This window comes from Thermobia domestica, chromosome 6 (assembly GCF_964235325.1).
Source record: "Thermobia domestica chromosome 6, izTheDome1.hap1.1, whole genome shotgun sequence".
In the NCBI taxonomy this organism is placed as follows: Eukaryota; Metazoa; Arthropoda; class Insecta; order Zygentoma; family Lepismatidae; genus Thermobia; species Thermobia domestica.
In genome coordinates this window covers 43,806,257-43,829,711 of record NC_137459.1, presented here as the reverse complement: position 1 = coordinate 43,829,711, position 23,455 = coordinate 43,806,257, and the positions used below count along the sequence as shown (strand labels likewise).

The following is a 23,455-nucleotide window of genomic DNA, read 5'->3' as shown; positions in this document are numbered from 1 at the left end:
AGTGAGGTTGAGTGAGTGTGAGTTCCAAACTCATGAGTTCGGACACCGTCGCACAGTGGTACATTTTCCCAATTTCCTGGCCAAAACCTCTATTGCATATCATTTCAATTTTTGATTTCTCAGTTGTTAAGTACATAAATAAAAAAAAAAAGGCTTAAAATCGTCGTAATGTCGTGGTTAAGTGTTCAATTGACCTATAATCTTAATTTTGCCAGTTAAAGTATCATGTTTTATGCACTATTTATTTATATAATTTGTAAGTTTATAAGCATAATTTCAGAGAAATCTGTCAATAATGATGAGCAGTCTCAATATGAAATGAAAATGTACGCACAAAAATACCAAATAAACATAGCCTACTTACATGTTACATACATTTAACACACATAATTATATATCAATAAAATTACTGTTTGAGATATTATATGGCTAATATATTATTATATTCATATACCTATGAATAATACACATATATAGGTAAATTATTTTCTTTATTTAAATGTTATTAGTAATTCTCAATAAATATCCTACTAAAATATTTTACAAACCTCCGGGAATTGAATACGTGTAGTTTTCTTTTCTAACATTAATCTTTACAATATTATGACTTTACAAAAATAGAATTTCAGAATCACCGTTTACAAGATTCTCTCAAGCTGACTGAAGTGCATATTTAGATTATTATTCTGGCTCCGTACATTCCTCAAAAGAGATAAGAAAAACAAGAGTTGAAAGCCACACCCTTCCTCTTCAATTTATAACAATATTGAAAGCTGAATTAATGATTTCAATTTTAGAGTTTTGGCCAGGAATTTGGGAAAATGTACCACTGTACGTCGTTCCGAACAACGGAATCAGCACTGAAACGAAAAGTCATCTGGCTGTCCTAAGAGTGCTTGTACGCCTGAGAGTATGGAAACTGATGAGACAGTCTGTCTCGCAGTCCCCAAAATGTTCAATAAGGAAGCATGCTGCAGTTGGTGGGCCTCCTTGGGAGAGTGGAAGAGTAATTTTACAAGGCGACCTGCACTTTCGCCCTTATAAAATCATGATTGTCCAAGACCTTAAATCAGTAGACTTTTTTGAGACGTAAACAGTCATGTGGGAACATCATGCAAAATGTTCCAGAGCATGTTCTTTTGTGTAGCGTAAAAACATTTTCCTTTTAATTGTTTGTGTAAACAAGCAACATTTCGGCTGTTGATATGATCATAATCCAATTACAAACTGTTTTTAATATAACTTTGTATTTTTGAATAATCAACTTTCTATCTGTGATAATATTTATTTTGTTAGTCTTTAAAAGGCGGGAAGTTTTATTGGATCACCCTGTATACCAAGCTTCATCTTCTTAAGATGAGAGACTCGAGAGATACTCTGTTTTCGCATAAATTTTAAACTATCTCCTGCACTTTTACTCCCCCTCCCCCTTAGGATACGCATAAAACCTTTAAGTAGTCTACGATCTTTTCTAGACTGTTGTCTCTTCGATATAGTTACTTAAACGTATATTCAGCCAACGATGTTCAAAAAAAAAAGGCAAATAAATAAATAAATAAATATTTTTAGATATAAGATAATGGGAAAATAGCATCGGAAATAGAGATATGTGTAACATTTTAAAATTAAAAGTATCGTTTATGAGTTCACATTATATCACTTGTCTTGAAGCGTCACCGAGCCTTCAGTATCTCTTGAGAACAGAAACTACATTTTAAATCACAGACGCTGCACCACATAAAATCGTTCGGTCGAACTACTTCTTTACGGATCTATTACAGCAGTGCGGTCAACGGATTTGACAGTTGTAAGAAGGTAAGTCATTGACGTAGAATTGCAAGCTAAGCCAACCAAATGGACTCTTTTCAGACACATAATTCTTCTCTATATAACATCACATGTCACTTTCAGCTGGCGTTACATTTTCTATAGATATGAAGAATAGACATTTCTCTATCATTATTTTTATTCTTCCTGAAATGTTTTAAAATAATTCATCGACTCAATATTGTGCTTAAATTTATAACCATAAATTCATATTTTTATAAGTTTAATATATTATTTTCGTTCTTATACCTTAGCAATGACGTATTTTATGGGCTTCCGGGTCTACCGGCAGTAGCCCTAGAATATTGCAAAATAAAGTTATTGTAATATAAACAACATTATATTGATAATTTTATACTTTAGTATCTTGTTTCAATGATGCAGGTTTCTGAGGACTGTATGCATTTAGAAAATCCACTAACTTCTTTGCACGCAGTCTGTCTCGCTATTTCAAGAGGTTTTTGATATGACAACGCAGCAGTAACCACTTTCTAGCTATTACAACAAGAATGGCATTGACGCATTCCGATACGACCTTCGCCCACAGCATGCGAATGGGCTACCAGGTAACAACAGCTGCCTCTAGAGAAATAGGGTGTTGGGCGTGAGCGAAGAGTAAAGGAAAATTACACGAGGAATGATGAGGAATTTTGGAGGTCTCTGAGAATTGTCTCGGACATCTAGAACCTCCTTCGGTAGCGGTTTGCGTCAACGTAACAAAAAATTTGCGTTTTACCTTATTTCGCGATAGCTGGCAAAGCTGTTGTAAAAACTTGTTTCATTATTTGCGTTTCGTTGCCAAGGCTCTTACAGTCTGAGGCTCATGCGTTAGTTAATAGCCTATTTCAGCGTTCTTTTATTGCTCGGACAGCTTCCATTTACCCTGGTGAGTAGGGTTATCACTTATTGAAAACAAGTTGAATGGATACTTCATGGAACAGAAAGGGGGGAAATAGTTGTTCCGTAATAGCCTACTAATAAGATAAGTCTGGAGAGTGAAGGGAAAATCATATTTATCTACTTGAAGAGAGGAAAGTGTGTTGTATTTTTTTCTTATTTTGAAGACTTTATAATAATGTGGAAACTAAACTCCAATAATAATAGTAATAATAATAATAATAATAATAATAATAATAATAATAATAATAATGCACAGGTGTTGTAAAGGTTAGTGGTAGCCCAAGCCATCAAACCAGGATATGCCACTGTCAGAGGATGACAATGTAATTATCTTACATTGTAATACCACTATGTAGACACATAATAGTATATAACTCATTTTATTTATCATTGGACATGCTTTCAAACAGTGGTAGCTGCTTATCCACACTGGTGTGCAAAACGTAAGGACGAAAGTAAGTTTCACGTGCTGTACAACTCCCAAGAGACATAGATTTGTGAAGTTTTATCAATATATAAAAAGTAGTGCTACAGTATGATGTAAGAAGGAACACAAAGGAATTCGTGATTAGAAGAATAACAGTTTTATACAGAGACAACAACTTACACTGGAATCATTGCGGTTGATGATGCATTCTCTGACATTACAGAAGGAAGGAAATAGTCCTTGTAAGGGTGTATGATCACCCGAAACATCGACAAATGCTCTGCAATGTACACCCATGCTGGCCACAAAGTTTGAAATGCGTTATTGTGGTATGGAGTTCCATTACTCTCCAGCAGTGTCAATAAGTGGTGGATGGCCCATGATGCATCTGGACATGCTGCATGACGTCTACTTATAGCATCCAAATCATGCTCAACGGAATTCAACTCGGGAGAACAGGTAGGCTGGTCCGTTCGACAAATATTATCTCGTTCCAAGAGCTCCGCCATGTGCAGTGTTTGATGCTGTCGTGTATTATCATCCATAAAGAGGCTGGGGACGACTTCACCTCGTAAAATACACACGAAGAGAAGGGGTACAGTATCAGAATAAAATTGACTGATGAGTGCACTGTATCCTAAAGTGGGAAGGTTCGTATAACAATGCAGCATTATGCTTCGCCACACAAGAAACCCAGAACTCCAACATGATCATTGCGTGTTCCCGCCTACTGGCAGATGAGTGCACGTCCAGAATCAGTACTCAGACTGAATCTGTTTTTTACTGAGAAGAAAACGCAACTCTTTTTCTTAGGTTCAGACTTGATGCTCTTTACACAGTTGCAAACAGTGCTACCAATGAGCTGTTGGTCAAAGAACAGAACGTAATTGTCGTCGGGCAAAGAGACCATACCCTAGTTGCAAGAAAGTTTTAAGCCGGTTGCGCGTGCTTGTCTTTTGGCTTTCTACGCTTGCACTTAAAACGCAGGCTTTCATAAAATCTGCCCTTTTTTGTACTTGCAAGCGATGCTTTATACCCATCGTAGAGCGTCATAGTATCACAGGCCGTTCATTACCTATTGACTTGACTTGAAAAACGCTTGTGTCAAGCTTAAATGGAATACTGAATGCAAGGTTGCCCCCATGTAACTTGAGTCCAGGTTTCGGTATGCTTGCACGTTTTCCAATCAAGATGTATGTGAGCTTGGCCAACTTGCAATTCAAGCTTGCAGTAAGCGCTTTGCAAGTTGTCTGTGCTACTAGGGTATACATGCAATCGATATATTAGTGTAGAAAGTGATATGGGTCGACTTGCAGTTCTGTTAGATGTATTTTCAGTTGAACTCAATGTTTAAAGTTGGCTTCTTCTTGCATTTTTTCACAATGTAACACTCAACTTCTGCTGTAATTGATCGTGGTCGACCAACACATCTAATCCATTCAGCAATGTCTGTGGTTTTGAATACTCCTTGTGCATTTGAAACAATGGTGTGGGCAATACCGAACTGCTGGGTCACACGTTACATTTTGTCTTTCTTCCAGCTTCCCGACAATTCTTCCCATGTGAAATCACCCAAATGTTGTTTTCAGGCCACGTTGTTGTGAGTAATACCACCAAAACACATCTTAACAGCTCTTTGACTGGCACACACTATCATGTGCCCTTCATTCAAGTGCTACACGTTGGGGAAGCCGATCTATTCGGCGCTACGGACAAAGTGGCATGAAACTATGCAATGCAATGCTCCCTGTGGATGTGTGGGAGACCTATGGCGATATACTGCCGAGTGTGATTTGTTTCCGTCAGACAAACATTATTTTATGTTATCTGATCTTATCCTTGGTTTCGCACACCAGTACACATCACATAACAATTTCGAATCGTTGGAAAAAAAAAGACACCGACATACCACTTTTTTTAAATATAACTTAACTAGTCTCTGGCTGGCTGGGGGTTCTGCCCCCAGACATCCGTGTTTGCTCGGCCTACGGCCTCGTATTTGTTGTCTATCGGCCTTTTCATCAACACTAAATTTCGTTAATTTGCTCTTCATATTTCCTGAATTTGCCTATCCGGGATCTTCGCTCCCACACGCTGTCTTTGCTCGCCCTACATTATCGCACCTCTTGAACCCATAATTCTATCGTTTCTTATCTTATTTCAACTATCTAAAAGATAAGATTTTGTATCCAAAGAAAACGCCCATTTAAATAGCATGGGAATTTTTTCATCCTCTTTTAGACCCCTAAAAAATTAAATATATTCACTTTTGGCAATTTCTCTGCCGGTTAGTCCTGGAAGGCTACAATCATGCCAAATTTCATTATTCTAATCCTGCCGGAAGTACCTAAACATTTTGGGGTGTAGAAGACGTCCCATATAAATAACATGGGAAGAAAGATTTTTCAGTTCCACATAAAACCACTCTACGGGTGAAAATTTTTATTTCTGATGATTCATTTAGGTAAAGCTAACAAAAAAAATACAAGCATACCGAATTTCAAGTTTTTTATTCTAATTTTAAGTACCTAAAACATGGGATTATGAGATTATAGGTCCGAAAATGGCCCATTTGAATAACATAGGGAAATGTTTCATCCCATCTATAGACCCCCTAAAAATTAAAACTATTCACTTTTGGCAATTTTCCTGTGGGTTTGTCCCAAAAAGCTACAATCATGTCAAATTTAATCATTTTAGCCCTACAGGAAATGCTCAATAATTTGGGGTGTAAAAGGTGTCCCATATAAATAACACAGGAAGGATTTGTCAGTTCCCTACAAAACCACTTTAAAGTTGGATTAAAAAAAAATTACTGATTTACTTAAGTAATACTAACGAAAACGTGCGAGTATACCGAATTTCAAGTTTTTATTACAATTCTAAGTACTCAAAATATGAGATTATCCAAAAGAGGCCCATTTACACAACATGGACAAATTATTCATTTCCTCTTTAGACTTCCTAAAAATTAAAAATATTCACTTTTGGCAATGTTCCTGTGCGTTAGTTCCGTAAAGCTAAAATCATGCCAAATTCAATCACTGTAGCCCTACAGGAAGTGTTCAATTTATGTCAGCTCATGTAGTTTTATATATAGTTAAGAGAAGATAAGATTTAGAAAGAAAGCTCACTAAAATTTATTTGTATATTAAAATCTGAATACATTATCATAAATAAAGGTGCAGGCTATCGTACTAAACTTCTTCAAATCGTAAATTAAATCATGTCCTGCTATAGTTATTACTGAAACATTTATTTACGAAATATTATATAGGGTAAAGGTTAGTACCTTCGTGATATAGGCAATACCACTATACGTTGTATTAGCAGCTACTACGATATAATCGTACGTGAAAATGAAGGGTTCGCACGTTTTATGTTGCCTATAAAGTTTCTGTAAACGTAAAAAATATTTAATTTGAACGCATTACATTGGTTTGGATTACACCTTAGGTTGTAGACTTATGTCTCGTATAGCCTCGGTGCTGAAAAGGGGCACTATACTCCAATAAATCAAACCAAATCTAATAAGCATCCTGTTAATAACGTTATAGTATGATATAATCCGTTTCTGTCCTAAACATTCAGAAATGAGGGTTCATTGATGGAGTAAGTTGTTTGAATAGTTTCCTCAAACACAAGTGTATTTTTTTTTTATTTTAAGCAATTTGCCAACAGTGGGGTACGAAATAAGCCATTTTTCTCTGAAACATTCAAAATTGTAAGTTTACTGATAGATATACTTTTTCTGCACTTTCTTTTATCGGAAGCGATGTTTTTACAGACACAACAGAAACGTTACATCTGTTTGGACATTGATGTAGCTAGTTTGGTACTCTTCAAATAATTCTTGAATGTAACAAGACTTTTCATAACATTAACTCCCATCATCACAAGATATTGCATTATGTTAGTGTATTTTTTATGGGCTATGGAATAATACAGAAACGCCATTTTCAACAAAAGTGTATATATTTTTACTTTATTTTATTCGTTAAAATAATGCTTATATATTATGTCCTGGTTAACGTTTCAAAGATCACTTTCAATTTTCATGTAAATTTTCAGTATATATGCAGTATTTGATGTATCAGTGTTTGGAAAAGTGAAAAATATGGTATTAGTTTAATCTTCTATAGATGTATATATATATAGATCCTTGTTTTGTTTAGCCGATCGCAATCAAGCTATTTCTTTTCCGGAGTGTGTATACCACACGTGTTTCTTACCCGTTATGCTGCTTTATTCGTTCGTAAGTTCATACCACCAGCCACGTGAGATTGTTTTCCATTTCTCTTGCGATTGAATTGGGGAAAATTAGAGACTGCGTGTGGGAGCAATTTGCGTAGGAAATGTTGCCTTCGAAATGACCTTCGAGAGATGACGCACCTGAAACTAAAATCTTTCGAGATGTTTCCATACGCATATATATATATATATATATATATATATATATATATATATATATATATATATATATATATATATATATATATATATAAACCTTGAGCCAATATTTCATGTGTGTTTCTTCTTATGCGAGTTTCTTTATTATTTTTATTTTTATTTTATTTTCCTTTTTACAGAAACAAAATTAAGCATCATCCCAACTTAATAAGCTGGGCTGGAGATGGCTTTTTTTTTAGTCTCTAATTAGTATCTTGATGTAAAATGACTTATTGTTCGTTTGAAAATGTTTCGCTTGACGCTTGTTAAAAGTTCTTAAGCTTCACCTACAATTATCTATAGCAACCGTAGCTACAGACGATTTTCTCAGAACTATAACAAAAGCAGAAAAAAAGTAATTTTATTATGCGCTTCCTAGTAGGTATGTTTTACTAACATATATCCTTTAAGTGATCCGGGGTTTTTGGGGTATTTTTTAGACTTTCAGTCAAGCAGCTACTGCATCGTCACTATTTATCCTAGGATCATGGTTCATACCTCATTCTCTTCAAAATGAAGCTGACTTTCAAATGGTATCACTTGCATGCCCATATCATATACCAACATAGGGAAAATTGATGTCAAAGAGAAAATTTCGGAGGAAATTTTTTTCACACTTTGGGCCTTTCTGGAACAGCCCTGTGTAAACGTAGAAATCTCAGAAAAATCTGGTTAATAGTACTTGGTACACTGAATGCGTGTGCTAAATTTCAAGTTTCTATCTTGAATACTAAGGGCAGGAGAAATTTTATCAAGAATCCCCACAATGCCCCAAATTACCGCAAAAGACAATGATCTCTGGTAAAAAAAATCCTGAGACATCCCTGATTACCCTAGGGTCATGCTTTGCCCATCATTCTCTTCAGAATAGAACTGCCTTTCAGACGGTATGACGCACGTGTCTCCATCATGTATCTAAGGCGGGAAAATCCCGAAGAAAGGGTTTTTTTGGTCTAAATATACCTTTTTTTCAGCTTTTGCCCCTCTGGATAACCCTCTGTTTTAACACAGAAATCTGAAAAAAATATCGTAAATACTACTCAGTGTACTGAATGGTTGTGCACAATTTCAATCTTCTACGTGCAAAAGTAAGCCCGCCAAAAAATAATGAACATAGGCTTAATAAGAGAAAATATATATTTTAAAATTATGACGTCATCTCTTCCTATGTCTGGACGCAGGAACGTGTGAAACCATACGTAAGGTCTTCTGCAATGCCTCTGGACTTGAAGAACAAAAAAAAAAAAAAAAAAAAAACGAAAAAGCTCAAATAGAAGAGTTATAACTCAATGTAACACCCGTATGGTACATATTGTAACATCGGATCCCTTAAGGGATATTCAAAGTATTGTTATCAATTTCTGGACAGTGTTTACAATTTTTAAAGATTCCAATTAGTGATAAAGTATCTAGGTTATAGCATGATAATGTTTCGTTTTAGTTTATTCTATAACGTTAGGTTCAAACGTTGATTGTTCGCTGGGATCTTATCGTAATTCTGGTTTACTCTCTCCTCCATTAATACAAGTTTCGTTCCAGTTTTAACAGTATATATTCAAGAACCATTAGGGGGTATCCAAAATTTAAAACGCTACCAATTGTCGATCTGTGTAAGTTTATGGATGAACCGGTGTAAAAGTTTGTTCAAGTGAAATACCTTAAATTAGAAATCACATAGGACAATCCATTACTTTTGTTATCAAACGAAAGCAATAAGAAAAAAGTCTAACTAAAGCACTATCCTAAAATTATATTTTTATCAGAGGAAATGTAACTATGTAATGTCCAGTTGGGATTATCAACTAATATTTTCTTAGAAATGGTAATCTTCAATTGGTCCCGCGTATCGTAGTCGGTAACGCTCTCATCTTTGGTGCGACCGGTTCCGCGTTCGATTCCTGGTGGAAACAATCGGTCGAAAAAGTGTAAAATCTTATTCAGGCCAGTCATTCTGAGTGAGGTATTCCTGAATTTTCCTCATTCACACCAGGAAAGTGCCGGAATGGTACCTAATATATAGGTGCCAGGCCGCTTCCTTCCTTCTCCAATCCTTCCTTCTTTCCGTTTTCCCGGATAGTATGATTGACGAGAGACGTTTTCCCTCATACTTGAAGGTGCCGAAAGTCCGAAAGTCATTGCTATAGGTGCCGAAAGTCCGGATATATAAATCCTAAATCCCGGCAAACCTCAAATATTGCGGTTGCTGTTTTTTTTTTTTTTTAAGTTTAGCATCTTTTTTCCACCACAAAGCCTATATGCTGCGAGAACTTACAATTTAAGATGAAACCCGGATTAATGTAATGTATTCTATTTTATCCTACCGGGAATTGAATTCAAGATTACGAACACCAAAGGCATGCACGCTAACCACTAGACCAACGGAAAGACGAGTAGTTCTCGAATCTGTGTAGCAAATACTTATGTGACTTTTTTATTAGCATACGTGTCATGATTCTCAGTGAACGTAATACAAATCTATTAATATCCTTTTATTTATTTATGTATTTATTAAATTGCTTAAATTATCTGTATAATCGTTGTTTATTGTGAAGAAAATATTCAAAGTACAGCAAAATTTAATAAACAATTATGCAACACTATTTCCCACGTACGTTCTGCATTATATAAACAGCCAACGTTGCCCATTATCCGGACAATGCATAAGACATACCGTATACATTTCAATTGGCTTATGCTGTAGATATGATCAAAAACGATCTCCTCGTGGGTATATGCGTCACATGTAATACAATTCTAATACATTGGTTTGTAATATTGATTACTGCAAAACCTAGAATATCTTATGTTACGAAACAATTAGTAGTACAAAATCCCTTGTAATAATTATCTGGCTGCTTCCAATTAGGGAATAGACATGGATAAATTAGTACTTTGCCTCCTCATATATCTTGCAAACGTACGGTGTTGATGCAAAAATAATTAAAACAAATTAATGCAATCTTATTTTCTACTTCTGCTAATATAATATTTAAAATCACACTAAATAATCGCAGGGAGTCAAACTTGCCGTACTATTTAACGAAATGACTTCTACCAATCTGACTACTAGAATAACTGGTATGCATAATATTTCTTCACTTCACTAGAGATAACATCGCAGAAAAAATCTCTTTATTTATTTCCTTTGGGTGTATAATCATACAAAAATAAAAGAACTGCCCTTATACTAGAAGGCAGAAATCAGAATTTTGAAAAAAAAGTAAACTTTAAGAAAATAAAAATAACAATATTAACCCGCTTAAAAAATCGCTGAGAAGGGAAAAATAACAACAAAATACCACTTAGAAACAAAAATAACTCATTACTATTATCTATAAAGATTTTTAAGTCTGTGCTAAGTCAATAAACTAATGCCCATTGTATATGATTAGTCTTGGCAGTGTGGTAATTTTATGATACATTGATTTGTTTCGCTTTACACATACTTTATCTTTTTAAGACAACAGTAATAAATTATTCCCTGATGATTTTTGTGTAACATTTGGGGGCCCATTCAGGTTTGTCAGATATTGTCTAACAATAATTACATTAGGATTTTAATGCAAATGCGGAGATCCAAAGAAACTTCAAGGGGTGCTGGATCCCTCGTTTCTCAGTATCGACGCCCATATTGTAAATTCTCATTTTCAGAAAATCTAGGGAACTTTTTTTTTTTTTTTTTTTAACTTTATGATACTGAAAAATATAAGAATGCAAATGTAAGGATTATCAACACGCGTTAGGCAACCGACATAACATTTGTGGTTGGTTGGTTGCCAGTGCGATAGGTGTGCTGGCTTTCAGTGCCAATGTCATAGAAGTTCCAATTTCAATGTAGTTTGTGTTATTTTAATCTAGCTCCCAGCCAGGTCTACAATAGAAACTACGATATACATAATAAATGGTACGGCCTACTGCACTAAACTTTTCTGCTATAATTTCTTAAACTAAATATCGTTAAGCTGTAGTTATAAATGAAACATTTATTAGTGAAATACGAACAACGCTATAGGTGTTTTCGATTGAAATTCCACCGAAGAAAACTCATGACAAAAAAGTAAAATGCCCTTGTGAATATTTTCATAAGAATTAATTTACTCAACATTTTACATTGTAAATTATTAATGAATATTTAAATACGAGATATAAAGAAAATTGTCTGAGTATTTTTTTTTTTAAATGTCCGGAAAAGATCTCGCTTTTGTGTGTAAACTACCCCTCTCTATTTTTTTTTCATGAGAAATGAGTAATGCCACATTATCAGCGTCTTAATGAAACATTTATGAAACATGAATAAAATTCCCTCAGTTATTTTTGAGAAAATCTCCCGGAAGAAAATAACGCCAAGAGCAAATTACCCTCTGTGTACTTTCCAAGGTAAATGATTTATGCTATATTGTCAGATTGGTAATTAAACATTTATTTGTGAAACATCAACAAAATCACTTCAGCCTTTTATGAGAAAACCTTTCCGAAAGAACTAAGCCCTAAGAGTAAACCCCCATCTGAAATTTTTCTAGATGAATAATTTCTACCTAAGTATAGAATTGTTAATGAAGTGTTGATGTATGAAATTTAAGTAAATCGTTAGAGCAATTTTCTAGAAAATAATTTTCAAGTTTTGCATTTCAGTAAACTACCTTTCATTTTGGGGTAGGAAGAAAGTTCGAGAAACGTCACGATGGTATCTTATTAAAAAAAAGAAACAAGTTTAAACTTGTGCAGATATGTTAACGGTACAGCCTATGTGTGAGTTAAAACATTTCAATGTGAACGAACAGACGCGAACATGCAAGCAGGGATTGAAAACTAATTTTTTCGGTATGTAGGGCAATGGATCGTATCAATAATTTCAAATCTTGAATTCGTTTTTCTTTATGCTCTGTATGGTCGCTCGAAAGTAAAACTATGTGAATGATTATGAGTATGTTATGTTCCAGCACAGACGTGGAATGCGTGGGACAATGTTAACAAAATTTTGTACTCATATCACTTACAGTCTGGAAAACAGTGTTGTGAAATTCTAGAAACTTTTACCCATAAAATGGAACAAGATGGATCAATCAAACTTACAGAGGTACGTACGTGCCCTGCACTTATACTATCAATTTTTTATTTTGACATTTTCCAAAATTTAAGGGTGAACATGTTCCACAAATCCACAATTTAGGGAGTATGCCAAGATAACCTGCCAAAATTTAGAGGAGAGAGGTCCAATGTATCCCTAGGTCATTGACTTTGAGCCAGGTCTCTGAGCCAATTACCAAGAGGCACAAAAGTTTTAATTTCCATATACAAGAACTGGATAATAGGTAATGAGAGCGTTGTTATAATTCGTACCAGGTTTGAAGCACAGAAGAATATCTGTTATATTCCATCAATGTAATCACCTCGCACCTCTATCTACCCCTGCCACATTTGTGGAAGGCCTTGCACAGCGGTATCGCTTCGAGCTTTGCCGATATCTCGCAGGGACTGCCATTTAGAAAGGATGAGAGATTCTCTGTAGTGTTGTAGTGCTCCCCGCAAAGTATTACCTTCAATTTTCCGAAAATGTAGTCACGAAGTCCATCAAAACATTGTTATCTAGTGCACCCATATGCTATCTCAATCTTGATTTACGCACATTGCTCACCTTTTCGAAACATATTGGCATGCTGCGTCCACTTTCCTCTTCTATTTTATGGTAGTAGTGTTTTTGACTGAATAACACATAATCATTACCACTCGCTATACTTCATCGTCTCAATTTCTTTTATCGGCTACGGAACTCTTGTAGTGATGAGAGACATCCGTTTGATGTAAGAACAGAGTTACTACTTCTTTTTAACCAAACTTTGTATAATGTACCTCGTCTTTCAGCTCAAGCACACAGCGTAAATAGCATACGAAGCGTTGATCTCAAACCACCTATGCCGGAGATAAAAGTGCAGAATGCATAAGCATTCTGATTAGTAAGTAACGTATTTGTTTGATCGTCACTTGTCCGCGTCTTGTCGTAAAACTGATAGTGTTTTTGGCATACATGTTTATAGTTAATGCTCAAAACAAACAGACTATAGCCTACAGGTATTACTATCGGCAGAAACCTTTTCCTTAAATAGGTAACGGTGACGTGGTGGCTCAATAGTAAAGCGGTCAAATCTGATGTGTCCGATCATTGGTTCAACCCCAATCATCTTCAAGTGAGCTTTGTAATGTACAAAACCACATGTTTGAGTTTTCTAGAGATTCTCCAGTTTATTCTAACTTTCTTTATTCCATCATTTCTTTTAGCACCATCATTTTCCTTGGCCTCGAAATATAATTGTGGGACGTTAAACTAGAAAGTAGAAAAAAGTTAACGCATCTTAAAAAAAACATACTTCGGATCACCCTCGTAGAATTTTATGAAAGGTTTGCTCCATTATTCAAAAATGCATTATTTCTAGAGCAACCCAAAAACATAAAAGGCATAAAAGCAATTTACACATATGGTTGGTACATTAAATATGGTTGTGGTTGTCTAAGGGTCTAGAAGAAACTAATTTTAAAAGCATAATAAAGCATAATTTTAGAAAATAAAGCATAATTTAAAATATATAGCCCAATTCTTAAAAAAAAATCTGTTTAACTGCAAGTTTAACATACTGTATTAATATTTTTCGAAACCAATATTTACAACGCAAAATCATTGAGAACATAACAATGCAACAATGGAAAGCTTATTTTCACTCCTGTAAACTTCTTTCCGGTGTAATTATTTGATGTGGAGAAAAAAGTAAAAGAAGAAGAAAGCTTTCCGCCAACAATGGATAGTATACAAGAACTCCACACTGTATTGTTATGTGTGCCTCTTGAACTTGAACATTTTCTGTACTTTTTGGTGGCATCTTTTATTTACCTTTCTGGATATACGCACCTGTAAGGTGCACACAAGTTATAAGGAAAACTGACTCGAGCAGATATCTCTTTACAGTGCATTAAATAGAACGTTCATTAAATATGAAAGAAATTGGTTGCATAAAATATTAATAAATAGATCAAGATATTTAGAATATTTAATATATAGTAAATACTAAAAATTATACACGATTAATGTAAAACAATGATTTCAATTAACAATAAAGCATAATAAAGCATAATTTGAAAAAAATAAAACATGATTAAACAAAAAAATAAAGCATAATGTGGGTTGCTCTAATAATTATTACCAAGGAAACTCAAAATAATCTTGAAATCTGTAGATTGAGAAACGTGTGTTGCGCACACTATTTTTAGATTGAATATGTTGTTGTTGATATGAATGTTTAGTTCCAATGTTAAAAGATGTTTGCGTCAGTATTCCTCTGTAAGATATAATATTGTTTGCTTTGCTCACGCCAGTAGGCATGTACCTCTCACACACATGCACACTCACGCACCTGTGCAACACCCTATCCACACGAAGAAAAATAAATAAAACAAGACACTCTCACCTGTACCCAACCACACATTCCTTTGTAAGTGAAGGGAGTAGGAAGTGTCTTGAGTAGATGCAAAAACCTCCGACTTGCGAAGCGTAACTCACTCAACTTAATTTACCAAATTATATCAAGGAGCGAGAAACCAAAGGCTTTTAGAAAAGTCTTCCTTGGAGGAATATTGAATTTCGTTTGTTGAAGGTTTTCATTGTTTTTACCTGTTTTTATATTGTGACTGAAGTTCGTTCAGAAATTTCATGTTAACTGCAATAACATTAACCAGGAATTCTCAGTCTCTCAAGAGAGGCACGGAAGCTCAGTGGTAGAGTGATTGCTTCTAGCGCGTTGGGTTCCTGGTTCAATCTGCGGCCAAGTAAGTTTTTGGTGGACAACATTGTGTCCTTGGTTTTCTCGAGGTACTCTTGTTTCCTCCCCCATTATAATTCTACTAATTCTTTCATCATCATTCACTTGCCTAAATCATTCATCTCCTTTAGCCTAAAAAGTACAATTGTGAGACGTTAAACTCAAAGATTTCATTTCATTTTCTCAGAATCTCAACACGATTGATTTATTGACAATTTCAACACACTGTTCTGGTAAATTCATGAATACGAATGACAAATGGTGCGACAGGGAAGAACAATTTTTTGACGAAATTGGAAAGAGAAAGAGAGTCTGGTTGGGATATTGGCTGAGAAGGAAGTGTATCATTTGGGTTACGTTAGAGTGTGTTGTGGTAGGAAAAGGAGAAAAGAGACGAGGAGGCTAAAGCTGGTGTATAATATCAAAACAGGAAAATCATACGTGAAAAAAAAAAGAAGTTTAGCTGAAGACCGTGGTATATACAGTAGTAGGCCCCCCCGTATATCTAGTCGAGTCAGCAAAAATTTTCTCGATTCTGATTGGCTGAGAGAGGTCACGTGACGTTAGGCCCCGCCCACGCGGGAAATTCAAATTTTCCAGGTCACGTGGTATGACGTCATGAGTCACCCTGCGGGGAAATCCCTCATTCTCTTTTATGACCGGGATTTTTGAAATTTGTTCCCTTTTACGGGTAAGATGTGTGATTCTGATTGGTTGATAGCTGTCACGTGATTTTAGACCCTGCGATATTTGAAATTCGTTCCCTTTTACGGGTAAGATGTGTGTTTTGATTGGTTGATAGCTGTCACGTGATTTTAGACCCTGCGATATTTGAAATTCGTTCCCTTTTACGGGTAAGATGAATCCTTTGGTACCACGATGCTAGAGGTCACGTGATCTTAAGCCCTGGGATTTTTAAAATTCGTTCCCTTTTTATGGGTAAGATGAGTCCTTTGGTACCTCGATGCTGATTGGCCGACAGAGGTCACATGATCTTAGACCCGCCACACACCCCATGAGTGAAATATAGAGCAATATGTCGGTGATCCTGTATTTTAGAATTTTGTTCCCTTTTATGGTTATCCTTAAAGTTCCCATGGAGGGCTCAACCTCCTCCTTAAATAACCCTTTTTTTGGTATCATGATATTGTACTGAAGTTTACCTTAAATATTATCGTTCTCTTTGACAGATAAGATGATTACCAGCTTTTTTACCTTGATGGAGATCCTGTCCTTGAATTAGTAGTCTATGTCTCTGGAAGTAACAATGGTGAAAGAGAGGTGTCGCTTGTAGATTTCTTATAACACATTGTTGTGAGTTTAAGCGATTTTTTAAACGCTCAGTAAGCGCTTCATTAATGGAAACAGCGTTGCCAGATTTTTTCTACCTAAACTGCTCCGATTCTTTTCGAAACGGTTCCGCAGAGTACAAGAAATTTTAAACTAAAAATTTTTTCGAACTAAAAAAATTTTAAACAAAAATTTTCAAACAAAAAAAATTTTCGAACTAAAAATTTTGAAACAAAAATTTCAAAAAAATCGAACTAAAAAATTTAAACTAAAAACTTTCGAACTAAATTTTCAAATCAAAAAATTTTCGAACAAAAAATTTTCGAACCCAAAAAAAATTCGAACTAAAAAATTAAAAATTTTTCGAAAAATATTTTAAACTAAAAACTTTCGAACTAAATTTTCAAATCAAAATTTTTCGAACTAAAAATTTTAAAAAAATTTCGAACCAATTTTAAAAACAAGTTTCGAACTAAAGATGTAAACCACATTTGAACATTTTCAAATTAAAAATTTTTCGAACTAAATTAAAAATCAAATTTTGGACACTAAAAAATTCTTTAATTATTTTCGAACAAAATCGTGTAAACCAAATCTTGGATATATTTTCCACCTTAAATTTTCAAGATTACCATTTATTTGAAAACAAGTGTTCAGGGTTTCAAGAAATAATAAAACATATTTTTTTTCAACTTGTTGTATTTAACGAAAGGTATGTGGTCTTCCTATACATGTTTATTAACATAATAAATACAGGATCTAATTAATGAATATATTGGACGCGTCATCATCTTCGAATGTTGTAGACGTATCCTGGAAAGAAAAAAGAAGAAACGACGGATTAATTTAAGAATTTCTTTTTTTCTGAAACAATAAAAATGAGTCAATATTGATAAGAGAGAAATAAAACTTACTCGTAAATGATGGATCTGTTTAGGTTCATCTTCCTCCTCGGGTACAGGATCACTGCATTTTTTTTCACCGATGGATGTTTATGAACTCTTCTGGGTACTGCATTTTTCTTGGTGTTGCAGCTTTATGGTCAAGGTTCCTCCTTCGGTACGAGATGACTGCATTTCTTCCACTGATGGTGGTGTTGATGGTTTATGAACTCTTGTGGGTACTTCATTTTCTTCTTGGTGTTGCTGCTTTGTGGTTAAGGAGTGAAAAAAAAGGAAAAGGAAAAAAGAAATGGCGGCCTTATTGGGTATTTACAGTTTTTTCTTCTTCATCTTCTTTTTCCAGTTCCATCTTCTGTTTTTTAACGTACCCGTACGGAACCGTATCATAAGAATTGATTTCTTTAAATCGACGTTTTGTGTACTGGATACTGTACATTTTTTCTTCTTTGCGTGTGACGATGGTATGGTCTTTGGTCCTGCATATCTTATGGGGGATAGTGATGGTGACTTGTCCACGGCATTGATTTGTAATCATTTCTTTTAGCGTGTTGAAATTTAATTGTTGTCCTGCATTGTAATTTAATGTAAATCCTCTAATTTTGCATATGTAACTGGTGACGTTGGTATCCGGATTGTATATTTCTAGGCTGTAATTTTTTGGTCCTCCACTGACAAATGTCTTGATGTATGCTCGTGGTCCATAAGACTCCATCTCATTCGATAAGCATCCCAAGTACGTTGAAGGTTCAATGGTTGGCTCCCCGGGCTTCTCCGTAAATATTACAGAATCCGTGTCGAAATATAAAACACGTTCCTGCAACATTTCCAGGTACTTGTACAGTTCCAGACGTGCCTGACATGTTGTAAATGCACCTAACACGACATTGGTGTTTCGGTTTTGAACAGGCACATGTTCATTGTACTCCCAGAACGCATACAACATCGTATCATTGATGGGTACAATTTGATGGAGTTTAATGTCGGGGGAAGTGAGTTTTTCATAAAATTCTTCCGGCCGATCAATAATTGTGGTCTGGCTAAAGTTTGATCTTTGGCAAAGCTTTCCCCATAGAGCATTAAGACAAAGCTTAGATAAGCTTCTTCGTGTAGGATTATTTTCAATTTTGGACCGATCCAATGCAATACCTTCACGCTCCAGGACGGATTGTATGAATTTTGATTTGTCTTCTTCGCTGACACAGGAACTGGGCCAGCCAGACGCTTCCATTTTTGATTTTAAAAATGTATTGATATATTCCGTGAACAAGCCACCTGTTTTCGTGATGGGATCATATTGTTCAATGTCATAATCCCAAATTTCAAAAATTTCCACTGGTTGATATCCCAATTCTATTGCTTTCTGGATTTCATATGATACCCATGTTCCAGTGAGGCATCGCTCCTGATCGTTGTGCGTACACGTTGCTGTAGGGTCTGGGTTCATTTCTTCGGCACACGCAGCACACAGTGGAAAGAGTAGTTTCTTGTTACATCGGTAAGGCAGGAGACCATGATAAAGATGGCGACTTGGTAATATCGTCATTTTGATTAGACCATTGACTTTATTTATTGGTGGTATATTTTCATCACCCTGTAGATAAATTCTAGGATGGCCTACCGGGTATTTAGCACACTTATTTACATAAGGATAAAGCGAGACAATATCGTAATATTTTATTACTTCCCCCGCTTTTTCGTCGACTTGGTGGTACAATTTCACGCAATTGGTCCTTCCTCCAAAAAAACTATCTCTTGGATTTAATGGTCTGCGGTTCATGTACGGGTGATTCTTCAGATACGTCGCCATTGCAGGATTTTGTTTTAAGAACTGATTAAATTCGCACTCCCACATTTCATGTACAATGTACCCCAATTCACGCAGTCTTGCATTTTTGCGTTGCGTTCGTTCATAACGGAATTCCATGGTGTCTTCTGGATTGCTGTAGATGGGCTGATTACGGCCTGTAGTAAAACATACTTTACACCCGTGGTAAAAACAGCCGGCATGCTCGTAGATGTGCTCCTCTAACGTCTCAGGATCTTGGTAGTAACCATCAACATGGAATCCCGCAATAAACACTTCCTTTTGTCGGGCCGCATGTAAGATTTGTTTTCCTTCGCTTTTTTCAATGTAGGCCAGCCATTGCATTGCAGCGATCGATTGGGTACTTCTCCATCGATATCCATGTGCCGGTAGAATTCCAATGGTGTTGGGTTTAAGGAAATTCCGGCGGAATACTAAATTGGAAGCACTGGCAATCGTGATCGTCTCCAAGAAGGGATTCACTTTGGTTTCTGTTTCAAATGACGTCATAAACGAAACGCATGCTTGTCGCAGTACATTGACATCTTGAATACAATACTTGAGAATTTCTTTCTGAAAATCAAACGTGTCATTACGATGATCCTTGTACCACTGCATGAACTTGTTTCTGTCTTCGACGGCCATTTCATCTGCACCATAATACTTCGTTTCTGGAAGTGGTCCAATATACGATTGATTCTCCTTGGTGTTGAAGAAATGCGGGAAGTAGCCTTTGGTTGCGGGTAAATTGAACGCTTTTGACAATTTACTTAATGCCATAGGTAGGAAGTTCAACGAGTCAATGAACGTCAGATTATTCAAGGTTAAACTCAGTATCTTGGTTCCATTTAATATGACGTCAGGTCTCCATTGACATTGTTCTACCATAGCCTTTAAAATAAAATGTCCATCGTATCCCTTAGCGTTGTGCGCGACGCAGAAAATCCTATTTATATTGGGACGACGTTCCCGCAAGTACTGGAGAAAATTATAAACTGGATCCTCTCCTTGGAAAATATGCTGGCGCTGACCACACGTACTGCAAGACTGCTGGATATTATTGTTTTCAACACATGCATAACATACTTGTTCTGCAACCAATAAATTTGGAATGTGTACATACGTATTATCGCCAATATTCGTGTCCTGCATAGATTCTATATCATAGAATATCAACAAGGCTTTCTTTGCGTGCATGAGTGAAGGAACACCAGGTTTCAAGCATTGGCGATCAGGAAGCATAAAACATTGATGGGATCCTGGAACAATCTTCTTACAAACATTGCAAAAGATCTCATTACAATCATGAAGTCGTTGTCCACTTCGTACAAAGGAATATACTCTGTAACATCTAGTACATTGCTTCATCATTTTGCATACAGGTTCCCCTTGATGATATACAATATTACGATGATTGTTAAAACATTCTTCGCCGTAAAATTGACGATTGCAGTCGTTGCATAATATCGGCGTTTGGTTCTTGTCGCATAGAGGTCTCTGTAGACATTTGGAGCATGTTACAGGACAATTTTTCACATGTTCATTGCGTTTACTATACTTTTTATGGCACGCTTCACAGTAGAACTTGGTTGCAAAACAAGCAGTTAAAGATTGGATGATGTCAAAATGGCCAGCCAAACAAATCAAATTTATGGGAGTGCGATTTTCGTCGTTGGGCCCCTCGTACATGATGTCACGGCCTGTGAAACTGGTGTACACTGTAATTTTATATTCTTTGAGGTATGCCTGGAATTGTCGAATTTCATTTACACTGGCACCATGATCCAAATTCACTCCTGCATTTGCACATAATGCATCCACTTCATCGTCCACAATACATTTTGTTTGATATTGATACTGCTTATGTCGTTTCATATCTACATTCTTGTATTTTTTCAGGCCAATAGCAATAACAAGGGCGTACGCCAAACACCTTGAATCTTGATTTTTTACACGTACAATCCCTCGCTTGCAACGTAATAATTCTTCATTTTGAAGTACTCCTTGCCGCAAACCACCATAGCCACGTGGAATATCGACACGATGAAAATGAACGGTGAATGGCTCGTGCAGGAGAAATGCATTGTTACTTTGTAACACTCTTTCAAAGGAGGCCCACATCGTTTCCAGTGTCAAGTTTCGTGCTTGGCGAAAACTCACCCAAAACGGTTTATTCGTGTTCCGTGGCGATATTACTGATAAACCAACCATCGCCTCATCGTCGACATTGGCTAACAAATGGTCCAGCATTGCTTGGAAACTGTTGTGTACATACTGTATGATATCGGTTCCTACGGGTGGTGCGTTGAATTGAATTTCGAGCATTCTGCCCTCAATGTTAAATCGTCTATAATGGCGAGTGATTTCATTGCGAACAGTAAAACCCGATTCGGCCATGTTAATAAAAGGAGAAAACAAACAAACAGGTACGGTAAAACAAATATGTAATGTGGGGAAAAAAGGAATTATGCAGCGTGAATTTACTACAAAAGAAAAGAAGAAAGAAAAATCTTAATCACCTGATAAACAGGAAATCATAACGTTCATGATAAATTCTTAACTAAGCAATTCATGTAAAGGTCCTGAGTTTGATTCCCTGGCGGTGACGTTCAGAATCTCATTATGAAAGCACGTGTACTAGAAATCAAAGTTAAAATAAATAAATAATTATGTTACTGAAATGAGTGCTTTATTGTCGTCAAACTCGAGAGCATTGCATCAGCATATAACTGACCTACGATTCTATAGTGATAAAAAGAATGCATGAAATGAATAAATGTTTCATCAGTACTGAGATGTTAGAAAGTACGCGTAAGCATTTTTTCTACTCACAACGACCTTTAAATGATGCGTTTGCAAGTTGAAGAGATTCATCAAACATTAGCGTAACACATACGTAATTGTCGAAACAAAATCTGTATAGCGTATTTTTTTTTTATTGTGACTAAGCGGTTAGCGTACATGCTTCGGACGTGGAAGTCCCTGGTTCAAGCCTCGGTGGGTTTGCTTTCCACGTCGGGGGCATGTCAAGCCTTTTCTGTAATTTAATATTCTCACGCGTTATCATACATTCTTTTCAAAACTAAGCTAAATGGTTGACGTGCACCTCATAATACATAAACGTACATAAATCGTCTATAATGACGAGTGATTTCATTGCGAACAGTAAAACCGATTGGACCATGATTAAAAATGAAAACAAACAAACAGGTACGGTAAAACAAATATGTAATGGGAAAAAAGGAATTGAGCAGTGTGAATTTGAGTTGATTTTTTGATTTTTAGTTTAGCGTCCCTTTCAGCAGCGAGGCTATATGAGACGTGGACCTACTGATTAACGTGGAATCCGAACCACATGAGCTCCCCGCCGGGAATCGAACCCTGGTCTCCCACGCCAAAGGCGCGTATGCTAACCGCTTAGTTCGGGAAATCATAACATTCATGATAAATTCTTAACTAAGCAATTCATGTAAAGGTCCTGAGTTTGATTCCCCTGGTGGTGACGTTCAGAATCTCATTATGAAAGCACGTGTACTAAAAATCAAAGTTTTTTAAAAAATAATTATGTTACTGAAATGTGTGTTTTATTGCTGTCAAACTCGAAACAATTACATCAGCATGTAACTGACCTACCATTCTATAGTGATAAAAAAAAAGAATGCATGAATGAATGTTTCAACAGTTCTGAGATGTGACAAAGTACGCGTAAGCATTTTTTCTACTCACAACGACCTTTAAATGATGCGTTTGCAAGTTGAAGAGGTTCACCAACCATTAACGTTACACATACGTAATTGTCAAAACAAAATCTGTATAGCGTAAATCTTTTTAACCACATATTCATGCTCTCTTTTTTATTTAAGCGGTTAGCGTACATGCTTCTAACGTGGAAGGTCCTGGTTCAATCCTCGGTGGGTTTGCTTTCCCACATCGGAGCGTAGTCAAGCCTTTTTTGAAATTTAATATTCTCATGCGTTATCATACATTCTTTTCAAAACTAAGCTAAATGGTTGACGTACACACCTCTGGCCTTGGTTCAATCCCGGGC

General features: G+C 35.9%; 2 protein-coding genes across 2 annotated transcripts in view; one reads left to right on the top strand and one right to left on the bottom strand.

The window, feature by feature from the left end:
- Window positions 1-23,455, top strand: part of LOC145687967 (uncharacterized) — a 1,078,260-nt gene that overhangs the window by 821,685 nt on the left and 233,120 nt on the right. The gene's annotated exons all lie outside the window — the stretch shown is intronic.
- On the bottom strand, window positions 17,397-20,033 carry LOC145687656 (uncharacterized). Its single transcript, XM_081761116.1, has 2 exons — window positions 17,616-20,033; window positions 17,397-17,514 (listed from the first exon to the last, which is right to left on the bottom strand). Exon 1 carries the CDS (start codon window positions 20,023-20,025, stop codon window positions 17,902-17,904), a length of 2,124 nt encoding a protein of 707 aa, XP_081617242.1. The 5' UTR covers window positions 20,026-20,033; the 3' UTR covers window positions 17,397-17,514; window positions 17,616-17,901.